Genomic DNA, 18,978 nt, shown 5'->3' on the forward strand with positions numbered 1-18,978 from the left:
TGTTTCGAAACGCTTGTATTCCCAGATCAGTCCAACATACTATTGTACTCCGCAAAAAAAAAAAAGTTTAAAATTGTATGAACATGTTCATATTGGGATCAAATGATAATTGTGTTCTGCCTTCGTTCTATGTTTTTACAACACATTCGACATCTTGATGTAGTAGTTCATCAGTGTTTAACGACGAACTTGATGTTAAGTTGCCAAACTAAAATGGTCCCCGCTATCTCGGTTTGAGACCCAGACATTTCACTGATCGTTCTGTTTTGTCTTTTGTAATAGCCTTACGAAGCCGCTTTTAATACATCCAAAGAACAACTTTTTCTGTCGTTACTGAACCATCGCAGTTCTTAATTAGAATCAGGCATCAGCGGCACTCATTGAAGCGTCTTTGCCATTACCTATGATTGAAGAAGCTAAGATTTATAAATTTAATACAGCAACGCCCTGAGGACAGAGTGGAGATTGGGTGTGTGGTATCACTTGGAACCGGCCAAATACCCTTGTCACCTCTTGATCCTTTGCACGTTGAGATATTCAGTCCAATCTCCAGCGCCTTCACCTTCAAGAACTTGAGCCTGATACTTGTTGATCAAGTGGGTTTCTCCGGTTGCCGGATATTTATTAATAACTTCCATGTCATTCATAGTTATATTTGGTGTTACACCATGTTGAATGTTCACTTGCTCCCCTTAACATTTCTGCATTTCTGCACTTTTCAAATGTTTAGATTTTTTGCAACTACTTCTGCACTTAAACATTACTATTAGCTCTACGATTAAAAGCACCTGAGGATATTTCTCCACTCGATTTATGATAGCAACATCTGTACCAATGTTATTACAGGTGACAGCGACAGAAGGAGCTCCTGTTGATCGTTCAAGGTCCTGGTGCAATGCTATTGGTGTGCCTTTCTTCCGTCTTAGTGCCCCATTACATAAGGTAAGGGTCGTCGGGCTGTTGAATGAACAGCTCTGGTTTGAACAAGTGGCGCAATCCCCTGACGCGGCTATCGAATCTTTGCCGAGGTGTGCCGTCCTTGGTCATAGCTCTGCCCAACCTTCTCGATCTACAGCAAGAGCTCGCACAGAACCAATCTTCCAACATCAACATTCGTCACTATTTCGTATTCTGCGGCGTCACGCGTGAACTACCCATCGACACCGAGTGACTTGATCACCCCAGGTTGACAAAATTCGGCAGTTCAGCGTAACGCAACGGTGAGTTGTTACTAGAGATTCCACGCTTCAGTGGAAGTACCCTTCGCTATACTAGATAGGGCTTGGACATATGCAAGGTATGTGGCAGTTTCTGATTCTGAAAAGAGGAAATTCCATATTGTTGCGCGGTCCGGCCCGGAACCCAGATATAATCCCAATAGGTTTTCTTATAATATAGATGTAGATTACTACAACTGTTCTCAAAACTGCCAGATGTTTAAAGGGATCAGAATGAAAAGGACTCCTGTTCCACTTACTATTTCGAACCATTTCTTTTGTCATTACTACATCTTGTTATGTTTGAATATCGGTTGATTGTTCTGCGTTTAAGAGCAGTTCTTTTGTGAGGGAAATGGAATGTAGACTGTACCTCTGGAACCATATAGAATAGGCTAACAACCTTGAATCTGAGTTTTCAACATTAAAAAGAATTATGCGGCTAAATGGAGTGTATTTTATGAAGAAATAACGAAGTAAAAACTGGAATTTGATGGTGCAAGAAATCATCCAATATAGTTTTATTACCGTCGTTTAGAGGGTATCTGGAGACAGACACTACAAAAGACATGCACATATGCAATACATGGAACGCAAAATTTGTATATGTGTAGGTATTATCTCAGTTGACAAAGATCTCAGTTGTAAGTAAATCTCAGTTGATGGGCCGATTCCAACCATACTTCACAAGCCACATGGGCGGTATAGCGCCGTCTGTTGGAGCTTCAACTGTGACTGGATGATCGATGGTTTGAAACCGTTCATGTACCAAACAAATCTCTTATACCTCTGGGTCAAAAAGCTGGTACCACATTTGTCAGAGACGATAGAAACGCTGACTTGACACATCGGCTAACTCGTGCAAATGTTTATACAGGGCTGCAAATGCGTTCGTACACATTAAGAGATTTTCAAATGATGTCGAATGCGTGGGCGCATCACCGTAAGGATTGATCGAAGCAGTGCTTTTGACCTTTTACTCTGTTCACTAACCGCAGTTTGGGAAATAGTACACTGGTGCAGCACTGGCCACACCGATTTCACTGATTCTTGCCTATTTTGCTCGAGACGACAACCAACTAGGGTTTTACCATGCTCTGATCATTATTATGAATTGTTGTATGAATATGATAGTTATTTCCAGTGAAAGGGCGGGTGTAGTGTAGCGGTTAGGGGTTCCGCTTCCTGCACAATCGATCGGAGGTTCGAATCCGCCCTAGTGCTCACCAAACCTTTCATCCTTGCGGGGTCGATAAATTGGTACCAGACATCTCTGGGAGGACAAAAAAAAACACTGACTTGACACATCGGCTAGCCACCGCAAGTCACTGTATATACCAGTTACACGTTCGTGAACCTAAAAAGATTGAATTGAAGTGAACGTGGGGGCGCATCCGAAGCGGATTGATTAACGCCAGAAACTTTATCCTTTATCCTTTTATTTCCAATGAAATGTCGATTTTATCGAATTATTCGAGTTTTTTGGCTCCAAAGCTTGGCTACTTGGGTTTCTAGTATGCGTTTTTCCGTATCCTTATAACTCCATGTTAGCTCGTCAGAGTTGTTTATTACTTCGAGATTTCTTTCGAAATTATGGGAGTACAACAGAAATATAAATCTTGAATTTTTTTTTGGATTTTTTTTGGATAATAATTTTGACATTTTTGTTGAATGTTCAGTAGATGTGTGATGCTGCACAATGACGTTCACATATAAATGCTAGAAATAAAAAAGATGCTAGAAATAAATACTAAAGTTTATGGGTCCTGCAGTGATCCTTGTCTGCGTCTCGTTATCGTAGAACTGGTTGGACTGTAGCTATTGACTGGTCACTCTACGATTATTCTGGTCATAGCCAACAATTTTCTTTTCCAATTTACAAGATTTATATGACAAGTAATAGGCAACCTCTGAACCTCATTAAGGTAGATTGTGGGTCAGAAATCTGCAAAAAAAAAGTTATAGAACGACGTTTCAGGACATTGGATTGGGTACGAAAGACGATCATGACATTGCTCGGATGATGTGGGATTGTGTTGAATACACCTCCAAACATCGTCCCTACATTGCTAAACTCTGCTCCCTTCTGAAGCGGATTGGAAAAACTCCCATTGAGCGCCCGCGAGTATTGCAAACTACACCCAAGATGCAAGCACAATGAGAGCCTTAGATTGTTGTTGTTACATATCTGCTCTGAGTTACGTTCGCTTAACAATGTCATTATGATTTTTATGTTATTGTCACCTCAGTATTATAGGTTACAATGAGTCTAACATCAGTACTATTCCTAACACCTAAAATAAGGTTAAGAATTAGCTGTCTATTTTAATTATAAACGCAGGGCAAAATGAAGCATATTTCCAAGAGACACGTATTCGAGATGATTTCGATCGGTTTGTGTTCAAGTGATGTCTAGAAAAAGGATTCTCATCCTCATAGGTTTTGGGAAACTACTTATAAAAATTGAGATGGAATTATTCTGAACAGAGCTCACAAACTCTGGTGTTCGAATGCTTCAATTTTTTATTCAGCACATTGTCACTTCGACTTCAACTGCTCATAATTAAAATCCCGGTTCGCTTCTACTTTAGTGTCCTCTGTGGAGTATTTCCTGAGATATCGTCAAATCGATCACAGTCCTTTGACAATTCTGTTCTGTTTCGGTAGTGGCTTTCTTTTGTAGTGACACTACTTCTTCACTCATTGTTGTATAACGCTACTATTTCTTCATACATTCCTTGTCTATCCGTAGTGTTGTCATTCGTTATTTCTCGCTGGTAAATTTGTGGTCACTTTATGACCTCGTTTTATGATAAATGTAGCGAGTGCTTCCGAAAACTTGGCTCTTTTTTTATGAGTTTGCGTCTTTTTCTTTCGATTTATTTAGATACCAGCCTGAACGTCCCGGTAAAGTCGGACTTCAGACTTTTTTGGTGTTCGCTTCGATCGACTTCACCGATCAATAAGAAATAATAGTGGCGACATTTCTTGTAAAATTAGAGTAGCTTTTTTCTATCAACGCTCTCTTCATTTTTTACCCGAATATTTAAGCACATTTTAAGTTTTTCCCTAAACGCGTCAGTTCTATATTTGGAGAACAATCAAACTTGATTTTACATCCGCGTTTCTCTCAAGTCTCCACAATTTGGAGACATTATTCAAAGTATGAGTTTCCTCCGTTCTCAACTATTAGCAAAAAATGATGTGCTAACATGAAATGACGTGAATATCACTATCGTAGTGATAAAAATAACGTTCTACGTCAGATTGCGTAAACTGTTGGCTACTATGTATTGTATTTGGTCAGCCGTTCGCACGTGTGTTGCCTCTTTTTGAAGAAAGGATGTTAGCAGCATCAGGGGACATGCTGGGAAATAGATTTGCGAAGGGACCATAGAAACCCATTCTACCGCCTTGGGGCTCCCACGCACCAGTCGTCCCGTCGCAGTGGGACCCGTCTCCCCTCCCCCCCCCCCACTATCGCTTTCTGGCACAGGCGCACCATTCCGACCTCGTGAGACCCGTCCCACCCCATTTTACAGCTATTTGGTTCCGAGGGACGAATTCGACGCCGTAGAACCCGTCTCACCCAATTTTACCGCATTGAGGCTCCAGCGCACCAAACCGACGCCATGGTGTCCGTCTCCCTCCCTTTTTGGAATTTCTTGACTGAGACACACACATACACAGACGCACACACGTGACAGAATGAGCTCATTATTTATATAGCATGACAGTTTGCAAATTTGGAAGTATACATTCACATAAAAACTTATTTACCCTCACTAACATATGAGAGAACGCTAACAACTAAGAACACTAACATAAACTAATTTGCCTTATCAAAGCCGGCATACATGACTACATAGCTTTGGACAATAGTGAAAAGGCAGAGTGCTCACCTATCAGGCTCACCTGCATGGCGATGGTACGGCACCTTACTGGTGCAGAGTTTTGCATCATTATAGAGAATTTTCGTGACACACAGACAAACACACATAAACACGGAAGAAGCGCGTTATTATATAGCATGATATATGTATATATATATATATATATATATATATATATATATATATATATATATATATATATATGTATATATATACACATATATATCATGATATATAATGAGCTTAGTCCGTGTGTGTGTGTGTTTGTCTGTGTGTCACGAAATTCGAAAAAGGGGGTGCGACGGATCCACCCAGCGTCGGATTGGTGCGCTGGGGTCGGATAGCTATAAAATGGGTTGCGACGGATCCCGCGGTGTCGGATTGGTGCGCCTGCACCAGATACCTATAGAAGGGGATGCGACGGGTACACCGGCGCCAGACACCTATGGAAGGGGGTGCGACGGATCCAACGGCGTCAGATTGGTGCGCCGGCGCCAGATTGCTATAATATGCGACGGCTCCACCGGCGTCGGTGGACCCGGTCATTGGTGCGCAATAACTTAGTGTGCATGACGCAAAAGATAAATGGTTGGAGCCGTTTCATGGCCGTCACCACTGGGCGCTTTGCTCTTCACCTTTATGTCTCCTCTGCGTGTCTATTTCCTTCTTTGTTCGCCTCAAGTTTGTAGCATTCCGTCCTCAGAAAGTGGAAACACGCATGCAAACGTCTGCTTAAATAGTAGCAAGATGTTTATGTGATCTGACGTGGAACGTTATCTTTATTAGTAGGATGATGTCTTTCATGTCATTTTATGTTAAAACATCATTCTTTGATAAATGTTGCGGGAAATCAGGAGGAATACCCATACTTCGAGTAATGCTTTCAAATTGTATCTATATTATTGTGGCATCGAAGGAGTGTTTGTTGCTGATGGTCGAATAATCTCCAAGTGTAGAGTTGACGCGTTTAGAAGGAAAACTCCGTAATGTTTCGCCTTAATTTATAACATAAAGATGAGAACGAAAACGTTGTTTAAAAAATACAAATCTAATTTTACAGAAAACAACACTCATTGATCAGAAGGGGATTGAAGCTAAAATCACAGAAAGTCTGAAGTCCGGCTTTAGCCGGACCTGCTCGTGGTGGCCCTGGTTCAAATAAACGCAATCCGGCGTTCGAGTGCACCCATTGGTAACTTACGAGCTAAATAGCTACAGAGCGCAAGATTCCAATATTTTGCGAGAAGCTGCTGTCGTCCAGCTCATCGCCAAAACCCACAACCTCAAAGGTTAACTGCATGAAGAGAGCATGAAATCTTCGCCAACAATTATTCGTTTCGCTATGCTGAACTGTCGAATACTGTCGAGTGAACTCCAGCAAGGCATTCTATTCAGACTTCTGCGATATCTCTGTGTGCCTTCTGCTGCACTGCAGTAAACACGCATGAGAGATCGGCCCGTCATCAGCATCGAAAATTACACCATATACTGTGGCGATGCTGATGAGAACAAAATAGGTGACTACGCGATAGCTGTGAGGAACGATTGCAGCAACCTAGTGGACGAATTTGGCTCAACGTCGTCTAGATGCGCCTTTATACCACTGCGGGATCGCAGAGGAAGAAAACTCTGGATCGTAAGTGCCCAAGCACCTATGGAAACCTAAGAGTACACCCTGTTCGTTTAGTTCTCTTAATTCGTTGAAAGTTCTTACTATTTGTTTGCGCAACTATGAAACTTAAAACTGATGGTGATTCAATCCAACTACATTTTCTTTATATACCTCAGTATCTGAGCGCAGTACAGTTCCTGAAGCTATGATCAGAGAAAGAAGAGAGAGCATACCGGCATGAAGAAGGGTCTTGGTGACTACGTACTCTGATGTAAAACTGTGAGCAAGAAAATCATAATAATAATAATAAATGTGGGTGTTGTAGCTATTTTCGAATCATATTATTCACTTGAAAGTTTTCATACTAAGGACAGTGCAACGTTTGTTTACGGAGGAGCCTTTCGCAAAATGCATATCGCTACTAATAGTGTCACAATTTCTTCACAAGCCCTTTCGTCTCGTTTCTCTGAGGAACGTAATAAATAAGTTCTAACGGCAGTGTATACGAGTCCGATTACTACCTGGATGTGGTGGCCCTGCTTTCACTGAACGCAATCAAGCATTTGAGTATACGCACTGAGAACCTACGAGCTATATAACGTTTATATGAAGCAACATTTCCATGTTATTATTGCAAAAAGCTACTGCCGTTCACCACAACAGCAAAGCCCATAACCTGAAAGATCAACTTTTTGAAGGAAGAATGGAATCTTTGGAAACAACCATTCTTTTGGTCACGCTGAACTGCCGAACACTGTCGAGTGAACTCCGGTAAACCGCCCTGTCCTGGATTTTACGATATCTCTGTGTGCCGTTTTTTGCGCAGCACGAAACACGAATCAGAGATTGTCCCGATGAGCATCGAAAATTACACCATGTACTGCGGCGATGCTGATGAAAACAAAGTTAGTGGCTGCGCGATAGCTGTGAGGAACGACTACAGCAACCTAATGGAGGAATTTGGCTCAAAGTCGCCTAGATGCGCCTTTGTACGACTACGGAATTGCAGAGGACGTAAACTCTGGATCGTAAGTGGCCACGCACCTACGGGATCCGTTGAGGACAACAGGACGTTCTCTACGATGAAATTGAATGCGTTGATGTCTAGAATAACCCGCCAGCAGATGGTTATTGTCGGAATCGACGCAAATGCGAAGATTGGACTCGAACAACAATCCGATGTGCTAAGAAAATGGTTCTATCCCACGGAGCAAATATCGGATAACCGTGACCGTCTGGTCGACTTGTGTGAAGAGACGGACCTCTTCATCGCTTCCACGTTTAAGAGGAATCATCAGCGCCATCGGCTCACGTGGTAGGGATCAACCCTTTTAGCGACCCTCAACCGAAAATCGACATGACAGCTCCGAAAGACGAATGCAGAACGGAACTTCGCCAACGTGTATCTATTCATGTTGTAGTACGGACCAGAAAGAAGTTTTGCGATGCAGATTCCCTCACAAAGTGCATCCAGGACTCTGCAAAGGAAACACCCCCGATTCATAATGCCGCGGGAGAAGTTTGCCTTTGCATCTGCGGGGACAAAATCCACGCATAATTCTGTATGTGTTGCCCGCAACACTGAAGATTTTAACCAGGAAGAGGGTCTTAGAAGGAAGTTGCGTCGTCAACTGCAACCTGACTGCGATAACGAGTGGACGTCGAGAGCGGAGAAGTTTGAAAAGGCGTGTGAGGATAAGAACACGCGTAAAGCCTGTGCTTTATTAAGGCAGTATAGCGACAAAATGAAAAGATGTTCTCCGGTCACACTTCGAATTGAGTGATTGTTGGTGAAGTAAACCTTCCAGTTTGGATGATGAATCACTTAAAGACCTTGCTGAACCGGCTGCGCCGCCAGTTCCTAAACTCGAGCAGGTTCATAGAGCAACGTATGCGGTTAACGAGGCACAACCGACCTATCCGGAGGTTCTGGTCTGTATCCAAAAGACGAGAAATGGAAAATCTGGTGCGGACGACGGAATCAGCGCTGAAATGCTACAATGTCTTACTTGGTCTGGGATTCGTGAGATGACAAAAATAGACGAAAGGATACATGATTCGTGAAGACGCGCTATGATAATTCCCCTTCACAAGAAGTTATTCGTCACGGACCCTAAGAGTTATCGAGAAATCTATTTGGTGCGTGCTATGTATAAGAGTTTGGAGCGGATTACCTTAGACCGACTTATCAAGCATCACGAAGAAACAAGCACAAGCCCGATCAAGCTGGCTGGCCGATCTACGACTGACAACCTATCCCGACAAACTTCCCTGAACTCGTTGAGCAGGGCGATCTGCAGGCCTTTTTAATATATAGCCAAAGAAGCAAAGAAAAGTACCCAAACAGCCATCTAAGCAGCTTCCTTTCCGTGCAATCAAACCTCTCCATCACTGTAGACGGTGCTGCCCAAGTATCCGATCCGTACATTATGATGGAGCGCATTGCGGATAGGTAGACTCACAGCTTGACTTCGTTGGTGATGTAGGCAGGCATTTTATTAAGGAGATAAATGCAGAAAAGGCCTTAGCGTATCTTTGCTGAATATCTTCCTCGTAGCTCACCTCAAACAGTGTTGTATATTCGGCTGGTATTCATATTGCAGCAGTTGTTTGTTGATTCATGTTACCAAGCAAGCGAACGAACTGTCTTGGTACTCCATCGGTGCGGAGCGCGTTGAAAAGACGGCCTCAATGAGGAGAGTTGAAAGCGGCTTTAAAGTCCAGAAAGGCTATTTGCATTGCTTTCGAATACCGCTGCCAGATTTCAATCACTCTCCTAACGATGAACACCGAAACCTCTGTTAAAGGACGACACACCTCGGCGAAGATACCGGTGATTGTGTCAGGCGATGACATCTGCCCGCTGATTAAGTCAAGTAAGTCGTTGTAAATCGGAAAAAAAGCACACTATAAAAGTGAGTACGCAGTCGTAGAGCGCCAGTATATAATAGGCAATCAGCATGAACACATAAACGAAAGAAAACGTAAAAGAAGAAAAAGAAGAGAAAGCTGACCTGGTTGATACGACAAGATTGGGAAGATGTAATATTCAACATCCTCCACAACGGTTTACCGCCTCTTAGTGACGTGGATGTGACTCTGGGCTTCGAACTGCGATGCACAGCGGAAGTTCGTCTTCCAGCAAGGTCTACCAAGCTGAGGACACATCCGACATTCCGACTTCTCGGAATCGCAAGCCTAGCTAAAAGTAAACCACTGCTAAGATTCACCGCTGTCTTGGCAAAATGTCGCAAGGTGGTTCCCTGATCCATATCGGTTGGGCAACGACTTGTGATGAAAGCTGGGTTTGCCGTGACAGGGCTGCTTAGTTTGTGGAAAACTCTTTTTGCCACTCCAGTATATTCACTCCCTCAGTACTCAGCACACTGGGCCCTGCCGTCTCAGACGTCGGACGGTATGGCAAGCGGTGAGAGGCGATTAAATCTCAGGTTGCTCAGGACGTCATCGATTCTGGATCAAGACGACGCACGCATGGCTCGCCACGGAGACTGTCTCAGACTGTGTACTTACAATGCGAGAACAGTGTCCACAGACGCTGACTTGCATGCCCTTCTCGGAGCTGCAGAGCGTATCAAATTTTACGCCACTGCTCTGCAGCAGACCAACTGCAGAAGGAGCGACGTAGGACAGATGAATGGCGGCACACTCGCCATTCGGGGAGAGAAGGTTCCGTCGCAAAATGTAGGCGGTCTTGGTTTTGTTGTGCACACATCTGTCGTCCATCTTGTCGATTCTCACGATATCCTGCCACCTCGTCTGGCTATTCTTCGCCTACACCCTCTGCGCCGAAAACCCATCAGTAACATCAACTGCTACTCACCAACATCAACAGATGATGAATCCGAACTAGACGCGTTTTACGAGGAGCTGGAGGAAGTGATCCACAACGAGAACTTCTTCTACAAATTCGTTGTCGGAGACTCCAACGCAAAACTAGTAATGACTACAGAAGAGGAATAATTTAATTTCGGAGATTTGGACTAGGGGACCGGAATGGAAATGGCAATCGTCTCGCCGGGCTGTTGTCCGCTGCTCGCCTCTTTCATGGGAACTCTCTTTTCATGAAGAAAGATCATCGTCGGTGGACATGGGAATCGCCCAATGGCGCGACTCTTGCGGAGATCGACCACATACTCAACAACCGGAGGTGGTGTCTACTTGACGTCTCAGTAGCAGCATCCTTTTGTAGTGGTCCTGATCACCGTCTCCTTCGTGCGAAAATACGACTTAGCCACACGATGGAAAAGAACATCTGCTATCGGCAACGAAGGAGAAAACAAGTCATCTACGACGATTGCGTACTCGAGAGCTCCTTGTCCCAAGGGGGCTGGCACATCGAGGACCAAACGAAATAAGGACTTTGAGGCCTGATCCGAATGCATCGCACATTGAGCGGTTAGTAGCAAATACTAGCTGCAGAAAAGCGTTGCAGGAGGATCTTTCGAAATACGGACAGAAGAAGATTCTGGAAGCAGCACAAAGAAGATCGAGTCTAAAGAAGTGCCGCAGAGATCTCCGCGAATATAATATTCCGCTAGCAGCCTTGCTGAGTTAAGACGGGACTCGCACGTCTTCTCGTCGTGAGATGGAAATCATTACGGAGAGGTTCTACTCGAACCTTTTCCGTTCATCAACTCCTGTGTCAAGTCCAATCATCCCCACTGGCAAAGCTCCACCACGGATTCTCCCTTCGGAAGTACGAGCAGCTATCAAGAGCAGTAAACCTGGTATAGCCCCCGGACCTGATTTTGTATCACCAGACTTTCTTCGGGCTGGTGGCCATCCGCTTCATGTAATTTTAACAGCGCACATCACATCCTACCTTTAGAAAGAAAGGATCCCAGACCAGAGGAATGCTTCGCGAACCGTTCTTATCCATAAGAAAGGTGACCGAGAGGACCTTTGGAACTAACGTCCGATATGCTTGCTGAGCATTTTCTACAAAATATTCACTAAGGTCATCCTCACGTGCTTATCTAGGACGCTGGATTCCGTCAAGGGTTCGGCTGGCTGGACCACATCCAGACCGTGTCGATGGTCATAGAGGTTTGCCAGGAATACCGCCCGCCTCTTGTTTTAACCTTCATCGAATATGAGAAAGCCTTTGACAGCGTAGAAACGAATGCAATACTATCAGCGCTGGTCGATCAAGGTGTGGACGCGTCACATGTGAGGACATTGCTGTGACCAATGGCTACGATTGATGCACCAGTACTATACATCTCTTCCACCGTCCCCTCACCATACCCATTGGAAAGAGAGTATCACAAGGCGATACTATATCGCCGAAGTTGTTCACGGCTGCATTACAATGGATAATGAAGTCACTACCCTGGGAAGAAAGGATCACACATGTTGATGGAAGATTTCTTTCGAACCTTCGTCTCGCGGGACGACAGAGTTCTCTTTTTGAGCAGTACCAATGAAGCAGAAACGATGCTCAACGAATTGAACGAAGCAGGGAAGAGAATAGGTCTGCGAATAAACAGAAAGAAGACACAGTTCATGAAGAACGCCTACTGCGAGGTCGGAGGAATACAACTTGAAGGCCCCCAAATCGTGGAAACTTCGTCATATACCTCGGACGTCTATGAACATGGAAAACGACTTGAAGGAAGAACTGAATAGAAGAATGAGAGCAGCATGGGCAGCATTCGCAGCCGTCAGGGAGGATAGGGACCAACTGTCGGACCAAGATCTTCGTGCCCATCTGTTTGACTCGACAGTTCTTCCAGCGCTCTGTTACGCAGCGGAGACGGGGGCAGACACCGCTGCCACGTCTAGGAAGCTACTTACTACCCACAGAGCTCTTGAGAGATGCCTTCTGAAGTTTAACCGGTGCACACAACACCTAGCCGGTCTTCGCAGCTCCGATTTAAGAGGAATGTCCTGTCTTCACGATCCAGCGGAATATGTATCGAAAGCAAAACATGGATGGGCCGGTCACGTCATGAGAAGAATCGTCGATAGATGGACTAAAAGAACGCTAGAGTGGATCCCAAGAGATGCTAAACGCCCTCGAGGGAGACAGCCAATGAGATGGGGTGAAGTGTTCGCTACACGGAGCTCAGCTGGATGCGGCTCAAGGACCTCGTCAACGTCACTCACGAAACTTGAGAACATCTTGGATGACAATGGCGAGGGCATGGAACAAGTGGAAGAGATGCTGGGGCCCGCACGTTCAGTGAAGGCGGGCCATTTAACTATCTAAGTAAGTAAGTAGGAATATTCAACATTAGAAAATAGTACTTTATATAGCGTGGATTTTTGGGTATTCCCTGTTATTTTCCCTGAATTATATTCCCTGTTCGATGCCTTTGGAACTTTCGCAAAGTGAGATTTCTATCATTCCCTATTCCTATTCACACAAGCAGAGTCAAGCGTGCGTTGAGAATTTCTCAACAGGGGTTCGTAAGAGGGGGTGGGAAAACTAGAAAAAATGAAAGGAACAAAGAGAAAAGGAAGACAAGGTTGTCGATCTTAAATAAACACATACTAAGGCGTAAAAAGGCGTTGGTGTAATTTAGGTATACAAGATTCAGCAGAATTACAGAAGTGGAAACTTTTTTCAGACGTAGTGCTATAAGTTGAAGAAGGATCAGCAGCGAATTGCATGTTTTCACCGCGTATTAGAAGATATTCACAACTGAAACGTATTCTAAGGTTTTTTTTCAGGCCCCGATATCTGCGACTAAAAAATGAAAGGAGTTGTCTCATGGAAGAAAAAACGTTAGAGATGCATAGTCAGTACTTGAGATCAAGATGAATTTGTTCCATATTTGAATAAACGATTGAAGAAGTCTCGAAGAAGCAACAGTTAAGCTAAAAAGAGAGTACACAAACCACAAAATGATTTTTAAAAAATTTACTCTTCATAATCCTGGTAATGAAACTAGTATGCTTTTTGAGCCAGTCTTGAAGATGGACGACTTAGCATTTTCTTGCTGCTCTACCTTATGCTTGGTGACGTCGGAGTTACTTCGGTGGCTCAAACCGTGCAAAATCATATGTCGTCGTACGTGCAGGGCGGTAAAGGAGTTCACATTGCCTGAACGAAAAGGAAAACCTTCAGAGAAGAGAAGAAGTTCGTAGACGAAGGAAACGAACTAGTGGCAATAACATCCTTTCTGAAATATCAAGATTTTTGAAAGCAAGCCTCTCGGTTACCTTTGAATTAGCACAGAAAATTGAAATCTTTAGTAATTGTGATGCATAGTAGATGACGTGATGAAGCTGTGGAGGTGATAAAATACAAAACCAATTATTTTAAATGCAATTAGCTACTTAACAGTTTTGTTCCTTTCAAAAAATCTACTTGTTGTCAAACCCATCAAATCTAACCATTACAAAGTTGTGTGTTACTGCGTTATATAGAAGAAATGTCACTAACCATTTAATCAAGAGTTGTCACCAACCAGAGGTGACTTCGTATTGAGTCCCAGAAACTAACAGAAGCGCAAGAGCACTAAGTAAAAGTAGAAGCATAATACCGTAATGAAAAGCAAGTACGCTGGCTCAAGTTGATAAGTATAGTGCAGATAAAATGCTTTATGCGTAACCTTTCCCGATCGATCGCATATTTATATTATTTATTCGCGATTACAAAGACTTCGATAACGACATCTGTTAATTATCTAATACCTACTCTGTTGGAATAATTGCTGCTACTTCGAGGCTCAAAGCGATGTCTCGCTGTTCTTAATGTGACGGTTAGGGATCAATTCTTGCCAAAAGTTTTATTTTCGTACTTAGCGTAAAAGAGTTATAAAAAAAAAGACAGGCGCAGTTAGGGTTAAATTTAGTACGCTAGTACGTAACTTAGTAGGTAAGCTCACCGAGTTCCTGAATACCAACGCTCAAAGCAAATTTTATGCAAGAGAGCTGGTGGTGGTTTGTAGAGAGCGATTTCTTCTATGTTCCTACTAAGTTTGGTGCCTCTAACTTTCCTAGCCTTTTTGAAACCTAGTTGAGAAAAATCCCAATTTTTGCCTCAAATTTTTGAGTTTTTCTCAACTGGCTTTTGAAAGAACCAGAACACCTCACAGAGACCAAAATTTTCAGAAAAAGGTTTTTCTTGATGCCTTATCCATATATGCCATCGGATTTTTCAACGGTGCTACCGTAGTCTCGCAACGGGAAAAAGTGCGAAATCTCAGATTTTCGGCAAAATCGTCAAAATCTATATGACTTCAAACAAAGTCCAATAACTCAGCTCTTCGTTTATAAAGACAAATTCGGTTTGAGATATGTCGTATAGGAAAATGTTTTTCTATTGCAGTTCGTTTTTACTTTCTTTCAGTTTCTGGTTTGAGAGGTTTTAGTTCTTTCAAAAGCTAGCTGAGAAAAAGTTGAGAAAGATGCTAAATTTCTCAACTTTTCTCAACTAGCTTTCAAAAAAAAAACCAGAGGATCCCTAAAAAGAAATTTGAACCCTTTCATAGCGCAAATCTTCAATCACAGTGCAACATTTTTGATGCTATTCTTGGCTGTTCTGATACTAGTCCTAAAGGTATGAAGAGAGATAATACGGCAGGGTCTGAGTGACATCAATAACAAGTACCATCTTGCTTTTGCAAGTTCCTGTGCATAATGTGATAAGATCGTTAGTAAGTAAACCTTATGATAACCGCCGAACAATCACTAGAAACCAAAACCAAACTTTTGTCATAAGTGGTGTAAAGAAAGAATTCAGCTACCGTAGTTTCACAAGAGATTCCGTAACGATTGTAAACGGCAATGTCGTGACTCTCTAGATCAACTGTATGCAGTGACAAAATGAATGAAATGTGGATAAGATGCTACTTCCTCAAAATGCATCCAGCATCCATTCTGATTACTACGTCTTTTCAATCTTCCAGTGTCAGCCAGGTTAGTTTTCTTTTCTCTTTTCTTCTTTTACTGATGTGTTCACGTTGGTTGTTTCTTAAACGTGATGCTCTTCGATTGCATACTCACGCTTATTATGTGCTTTTTTTCCTCGATATACAATATGTCCTCTGATGCATGCCAGTACGCTCCGACATCCGACTGCCGGTAACTATACCCGCAACTCACTTAAGTTGCTGGGGCGACGAGCATAGATGGGCCATGCGATCCTCTCGCTAGAGCACGAGGTTGTAATGTTGGTTGAAACAGCCACGTCCTCGGATATTTGAACAGTGTTTGTTGTAATTATTTTTATAACTTATTAGGTACTCACAGATAATGAGATATGATGAGATGATCAGCGGTTACAAACGTACCTTCTAACAACGATAATGACCAGTATCAATATAAAAAAAACAACCCATATTGCAATCAACAAGCAATGGGATATAAAATCAACAATCAATGATATAAATGCAGACTAATTACACTGCCGAAATGCCGAATAAGGGTATATTAACTATTTACAAGTGATATATGAATGAATGAGGGGATTATATATATATGATATAATATATATAATATAATATAATCATATATATATATATATATATATATATATATATATATATATATATATATATATATATATATATATATATATATATATATATATATATATATATGAGATGCTATTAGTACACACAAAAAAAAAATGACCAATGTCAATATAACAAACGACCCGTAGTGTAAAAAACAACGAGTGAGGGGATAATAATAATGAATACAAATAATGTAACTTTATGAACTATTCACAGTTCACAGGAGGCGTATATAGTATGACATGAAATCAGTGCGTAAAGTGTAAAATAACATTCTTTTTTGTAATTGTACAAATAGAATTCTCTGAAAATAAAAAAAACTACAACAAATGGGCTGCGGTGTCCATTCTGCTGTGTCGCTTTCCTCGCAAGATAGTGTATCTCAATGTGTTGTGCCATGACTCCGCGCGGTTAGACGTGGTGAACGGAGTAGTTGGGCGACAGCATGGGGCCCATACTCTTCTTCTTCCTTAGCAGTTCTTTTCTGCATGTTGAAAAATTTGCTGACTATATTTAAGGTGAAGAGTGAGTAACGGAAAAGCTGGTACATACAGTCTACATCTCCATCGATCCTAGCGATGACAGTCATGTCATGTAGGCGGAATATTTGTTTTCAAACACTTTGGCGTCCGTTCCGATTAGAAACAAGGAGAGGAGCCGTTCTGCCGTTCGCAAATCAAAAATAATGACCAGTATCAATATAACACACGACCCGTAGTGTAAAGTTCAGAATCCTGTTCGTAGAAACATCAGAAGTTTGTAGGAAAAGCAAGTGAAGTGAACGAACCTACCTTCAGCAGCTCTTTATGTTTCCTCTGCAACGCTTAGCTTACATATAAGGAGCACAGCACCTTAGCAGCTCCACTTGAGGGAAATACCGCTTCGAATGCGTTGTATCATATATCATAAGTATCATGACGTACTTCAGTTCGATTTCGCATCCCTGAAACCTTGTTTTTTCTGCAAAGTTCCAAATCAAAAGAACTGAACGAACCTACCTTAGCTAATTCAAAAAGGACACGGATTTCCGTTGCTGTCATACGATATGATAACAGGTAGGGACATGGGAAACCGTTGCCGACGTCATCTGACACAAGCAAAGTGGCTAGACAGAACGCATACCGTGTTACGTTGAAAGTATCGTCGAACGTCACAACACCGTGTCCATAGGGCTCCAAATACTTTCTTCCATTGGTGGTGACTAATGCTAAAGCCGAAATTATTTGGGTGCGTGTAAAGAGGGTCCCGGCGGAATTTTGAGCACGTCCCGGTCATGCCTCGTCAGAGCAGTTAGCGATAGTGCGTGTCCTAAAGAGATTCACTTGCTTTAGCACCTAAATAGCTGACTCCGCTTACCTACTGCTAATCATACGCTGCGTCACCGGCTAGGATATAATGCACTATCCACTAAATTGTTTTAGAGAATCATACACATTCACTGCAATTTTGTGACGTGAGGTGATCTCAATTTAGTAATCGTACCAGAAGCAAGAGAAATCCTCACGTGAGATATGAAATAAGGATGTATCTAATAGTTTCAAATTACGTGCATAAAAATTTTAGAACGGAACATTCCAGGTTTCAAAAGTAACGGTAATGAGAATTATCGTTATCCTGTAACTCCCAAGCTTTTTTTAGCCTTATTTCTGGACAAAGGGACCTTCTATATCTCTGACTTCTTGGAGCTTACAGGAAGAAAAAGAGTTCAAATTTCGTAAGATTTCTAGTCTTTCTGAAGGTGATATAAAGGCAAACTCACTCCCTTTCTTTATTAGAACACCATTTTAAATCCCATTTACTCCTATCTAACACTATTATTCTTTGACTTATTCGGTAATTTCGACAGCTCATACCACCCTTCTTTGCATATTTTCTTGTAACTCCGCAGTTTTCGGCGTCTCTGTGGCTAGAAGAACATCTAAGACGGTTGTCTGCGTCTTCATGAACGACTGGAGCGTGACCTCTCCGAGGTATGCTCGCGTATCCGCCGGCATATCCACTGGGCACGTTATGTCTAGGAGGCATTCGCGGAGAATCCGCCGGGACCCTCTTTACCGTTCCCCAAATTATTTTATAGATTTAGTGGGAGACAGTTGCACAGTTGCAGATAAAAGAAAATGCTGACCAACTGCTACTATGTTATGTGTCTACTGTCCTACGCGACGTCTCTCATCGTAAGATAGCATACACGAGGTTGTCTCCGGGGATTCCTCATTCGCTATCCACTTAGTTTCGCCGCAAATTCGCAACTATCTTAAGGTGTTAATAATCACTTTCAAGTCCATATAACTGAGAAATTCCAACACTCCAACCGTTTGTGGCGGGACGCCTTCCACAATCATTGACTTGATAGTAAACTCGTCTTCTTTCGAAAGCGGAAAAATAGCTGAGTTGATAACGTGTCCGAGGTGGCCGAAACGTGCTCTGATCTCAACCAATCCGTCTCGTACATGCACCGAAAAAAAAATTGAGAAACTTCAGCAATTTTCTTCACTTAGAAACGATTACCTTAGCAAAACAAGAGCAGTACTTATGCACTTGCTTAATATTCTTATATCGTGGTTTTACTTCCTGTGGGTCAACACCTTTCTCATCTCCTCCAACGTATTGACAGTTATACGTATATGTGCTTCCCTACCTGCTTTTGGTGTTGTGTCCTCGTTTAATTAGCTTAGAGCAGGTTTCCGTCTCTTGTCTTCCTAGCCACTCCTATACCAAAAAGAGACAAATTGGCACCCGTAAGATTATCATAAGTAACCTAATTAAGC

General features: G+C 42.5%; 7 protein-coding genes across 10 annotated transcripts in view; 6 read left to right on the plus strand and 1 right to left on the minus strand.

The window, feature by feature from the left end:
* The window catches only part of RB195_024990 (uncharacterized protein), a gene marked incomplete at both ends in the record, with an annotated part of 34,239 nt that extends 30,861 nt beyond the window's left edge, over positions 1-3,378 (plus strand). For both annotated transcript variants that reach the window (XM_064212959.1, XM_013444151.2), the window contains 3 exons: positions 441-596; positions 847-942; positions 3,196-3,378. In XM_064212959.1, coding sequence (XP_064068840.1) covers positions 441-596; positions 847-942; positions 3,196-3,378 — 435 coding nt within the window. The remainder of the gene's footprint in view (positions 1-440; positions 597-846; positions 943-3,195) is intronic.
* A 4,198-nt stretch (positions 3,379-7,576) lies between these two features.
* Positions 7,577-8,041, plus strand: RB195_024991 (uncharacterized protein; the record flags this gene model as incomplete). Of its 2 annotated transcripts, none has more annotated exons than XM_064212960.1 (1): positions 7,577-8,041. In XM_064212960.1, the coding sequence occupies one exon, from the start codon at positions 7,577-7,579 to the stop codon at positions 8,039-8,041; it is 465 nt and encodes a 154-aa protein (XP_064068841.1). The 2 variants fall into 2 exon arrangements, with proteins under 2 accessions (XP_064068841.1, XP_064068842.1); XM_064212961.1 differs by having other exon boundaries at positions 7,598-8,041.
* Positions 8,042-8,227: 186 nt separating this feature from the next.
* Positions 8,228-8,786, plus strand: RB195_024992 (uncharacterized protein; the record flags this gene model as incomplete). Its single annotated transcript, XM_064212962.1, has 2 exons — positions 8,228-8,409; positions 8,531-8,786. 2 exons carry the CDS (start codon positions 8,228-8,230, stop codon positions 8,784-8,786), a joined length of 438 nt encoding a protein of 145 aa, XP_064068843.1.
* A 1,230-nt stretch (positions 8,787-10,016) lies between these two features.
* RB195_024993 (uncharacterized protein) lies at positions 10,017-10,703 on the plus strand (the record flags this gene model as incomplete). The annotated part of the gene is made up of 1 exon (XM_064212963.1): positions 10,017-10,703. One exon carries the CDS (start codon positions 10,017-10,019, stop codon positions 10,701-10,703), a length of 687 nt encoding a protein of 228 aa, XP_064068844.1.
* Positions 10,704-11,328: 625 nt separating this feature from the next.
* Positions 11,329-11,930, plus strand: RB195_024994 (uncharacterized protein; the record flags this gene model as incomplete). Its single annotated transcript, XM_064212964.1, has 2 exons — positions 11,329-11,535; positions 11,724-11,930. 2 exons carry the CDS (start codon positions 11,329-11,331, stop codon positions 11,928-11,930), a joined length of 414 nt encoding a protein of 137 aa, XP_064068845.1.
* A 403-nt stretch (positions 11,931-12,333) lies between these two features.
* On the plus strand, positions 12,334-12,954 carry RB195_024995 (uncharacterized protein; the record flags this gene model as incomplete). The annotated part of the gene is made up of 1 exon (XM_064212965.1): positions 12,334-12,954. The coding sequence occupies one exon, from the start codon at positions 12,334-12,336 to the stop codon at positions 12,952-12,954; it is 621 nt and encodes a 206-aa protein (XP_064068846.1).
* A 764-nt stretch (positions 12,955-13,718) lies between these two features.
* Positions 13,719-18,235, minus strand: RB195_024996 (uncharacterized protein; the record flags this gene model as incomplete). Of its 2 annotated transcripts, none has more annotated exons than XM_064212966.1 (4): positions 13,719-13,791; positions 17,044-17,153; positions 17,209-17,417; positions 18,064-18,235. In XM_064212966.1, the coding sequence occupies 4 exons, from the start codon at positions 18,233-18,235 to the stop codon at positions 13,719-13,721; spliced, it is 564 nt and encodes a 187-aa protein (XP_064068847.1). The 2 variants fall into 2 exon arrangements, with proteins under 2 accessions (XP_064068847.1, XP_064068848.1); XM_064212967.1 differs by lacking the exons at positions 13,719-13,791; positions 17,044-17,153 and adding exons at positions 16,906-16,944; positions 17,002-17,025.
* Between the last annotated feature and the right edge of the window lie 743 nt (positions 18,236-18,978).

The sequence above is a fragment of the Necator americanus genome, chromosome X, assembly GCF_031761385.1.
Source record: "Necator americanus strain Aroian chromosome X, whole genome shotgun sequence".
In the NCBI taxonomy this organism is placed as follows: Eukaryota; Metazoa; Nematoda; class Chromadorea; order Rhabditida; family Ancylostomatidae; genus Necator; species Necator americanus.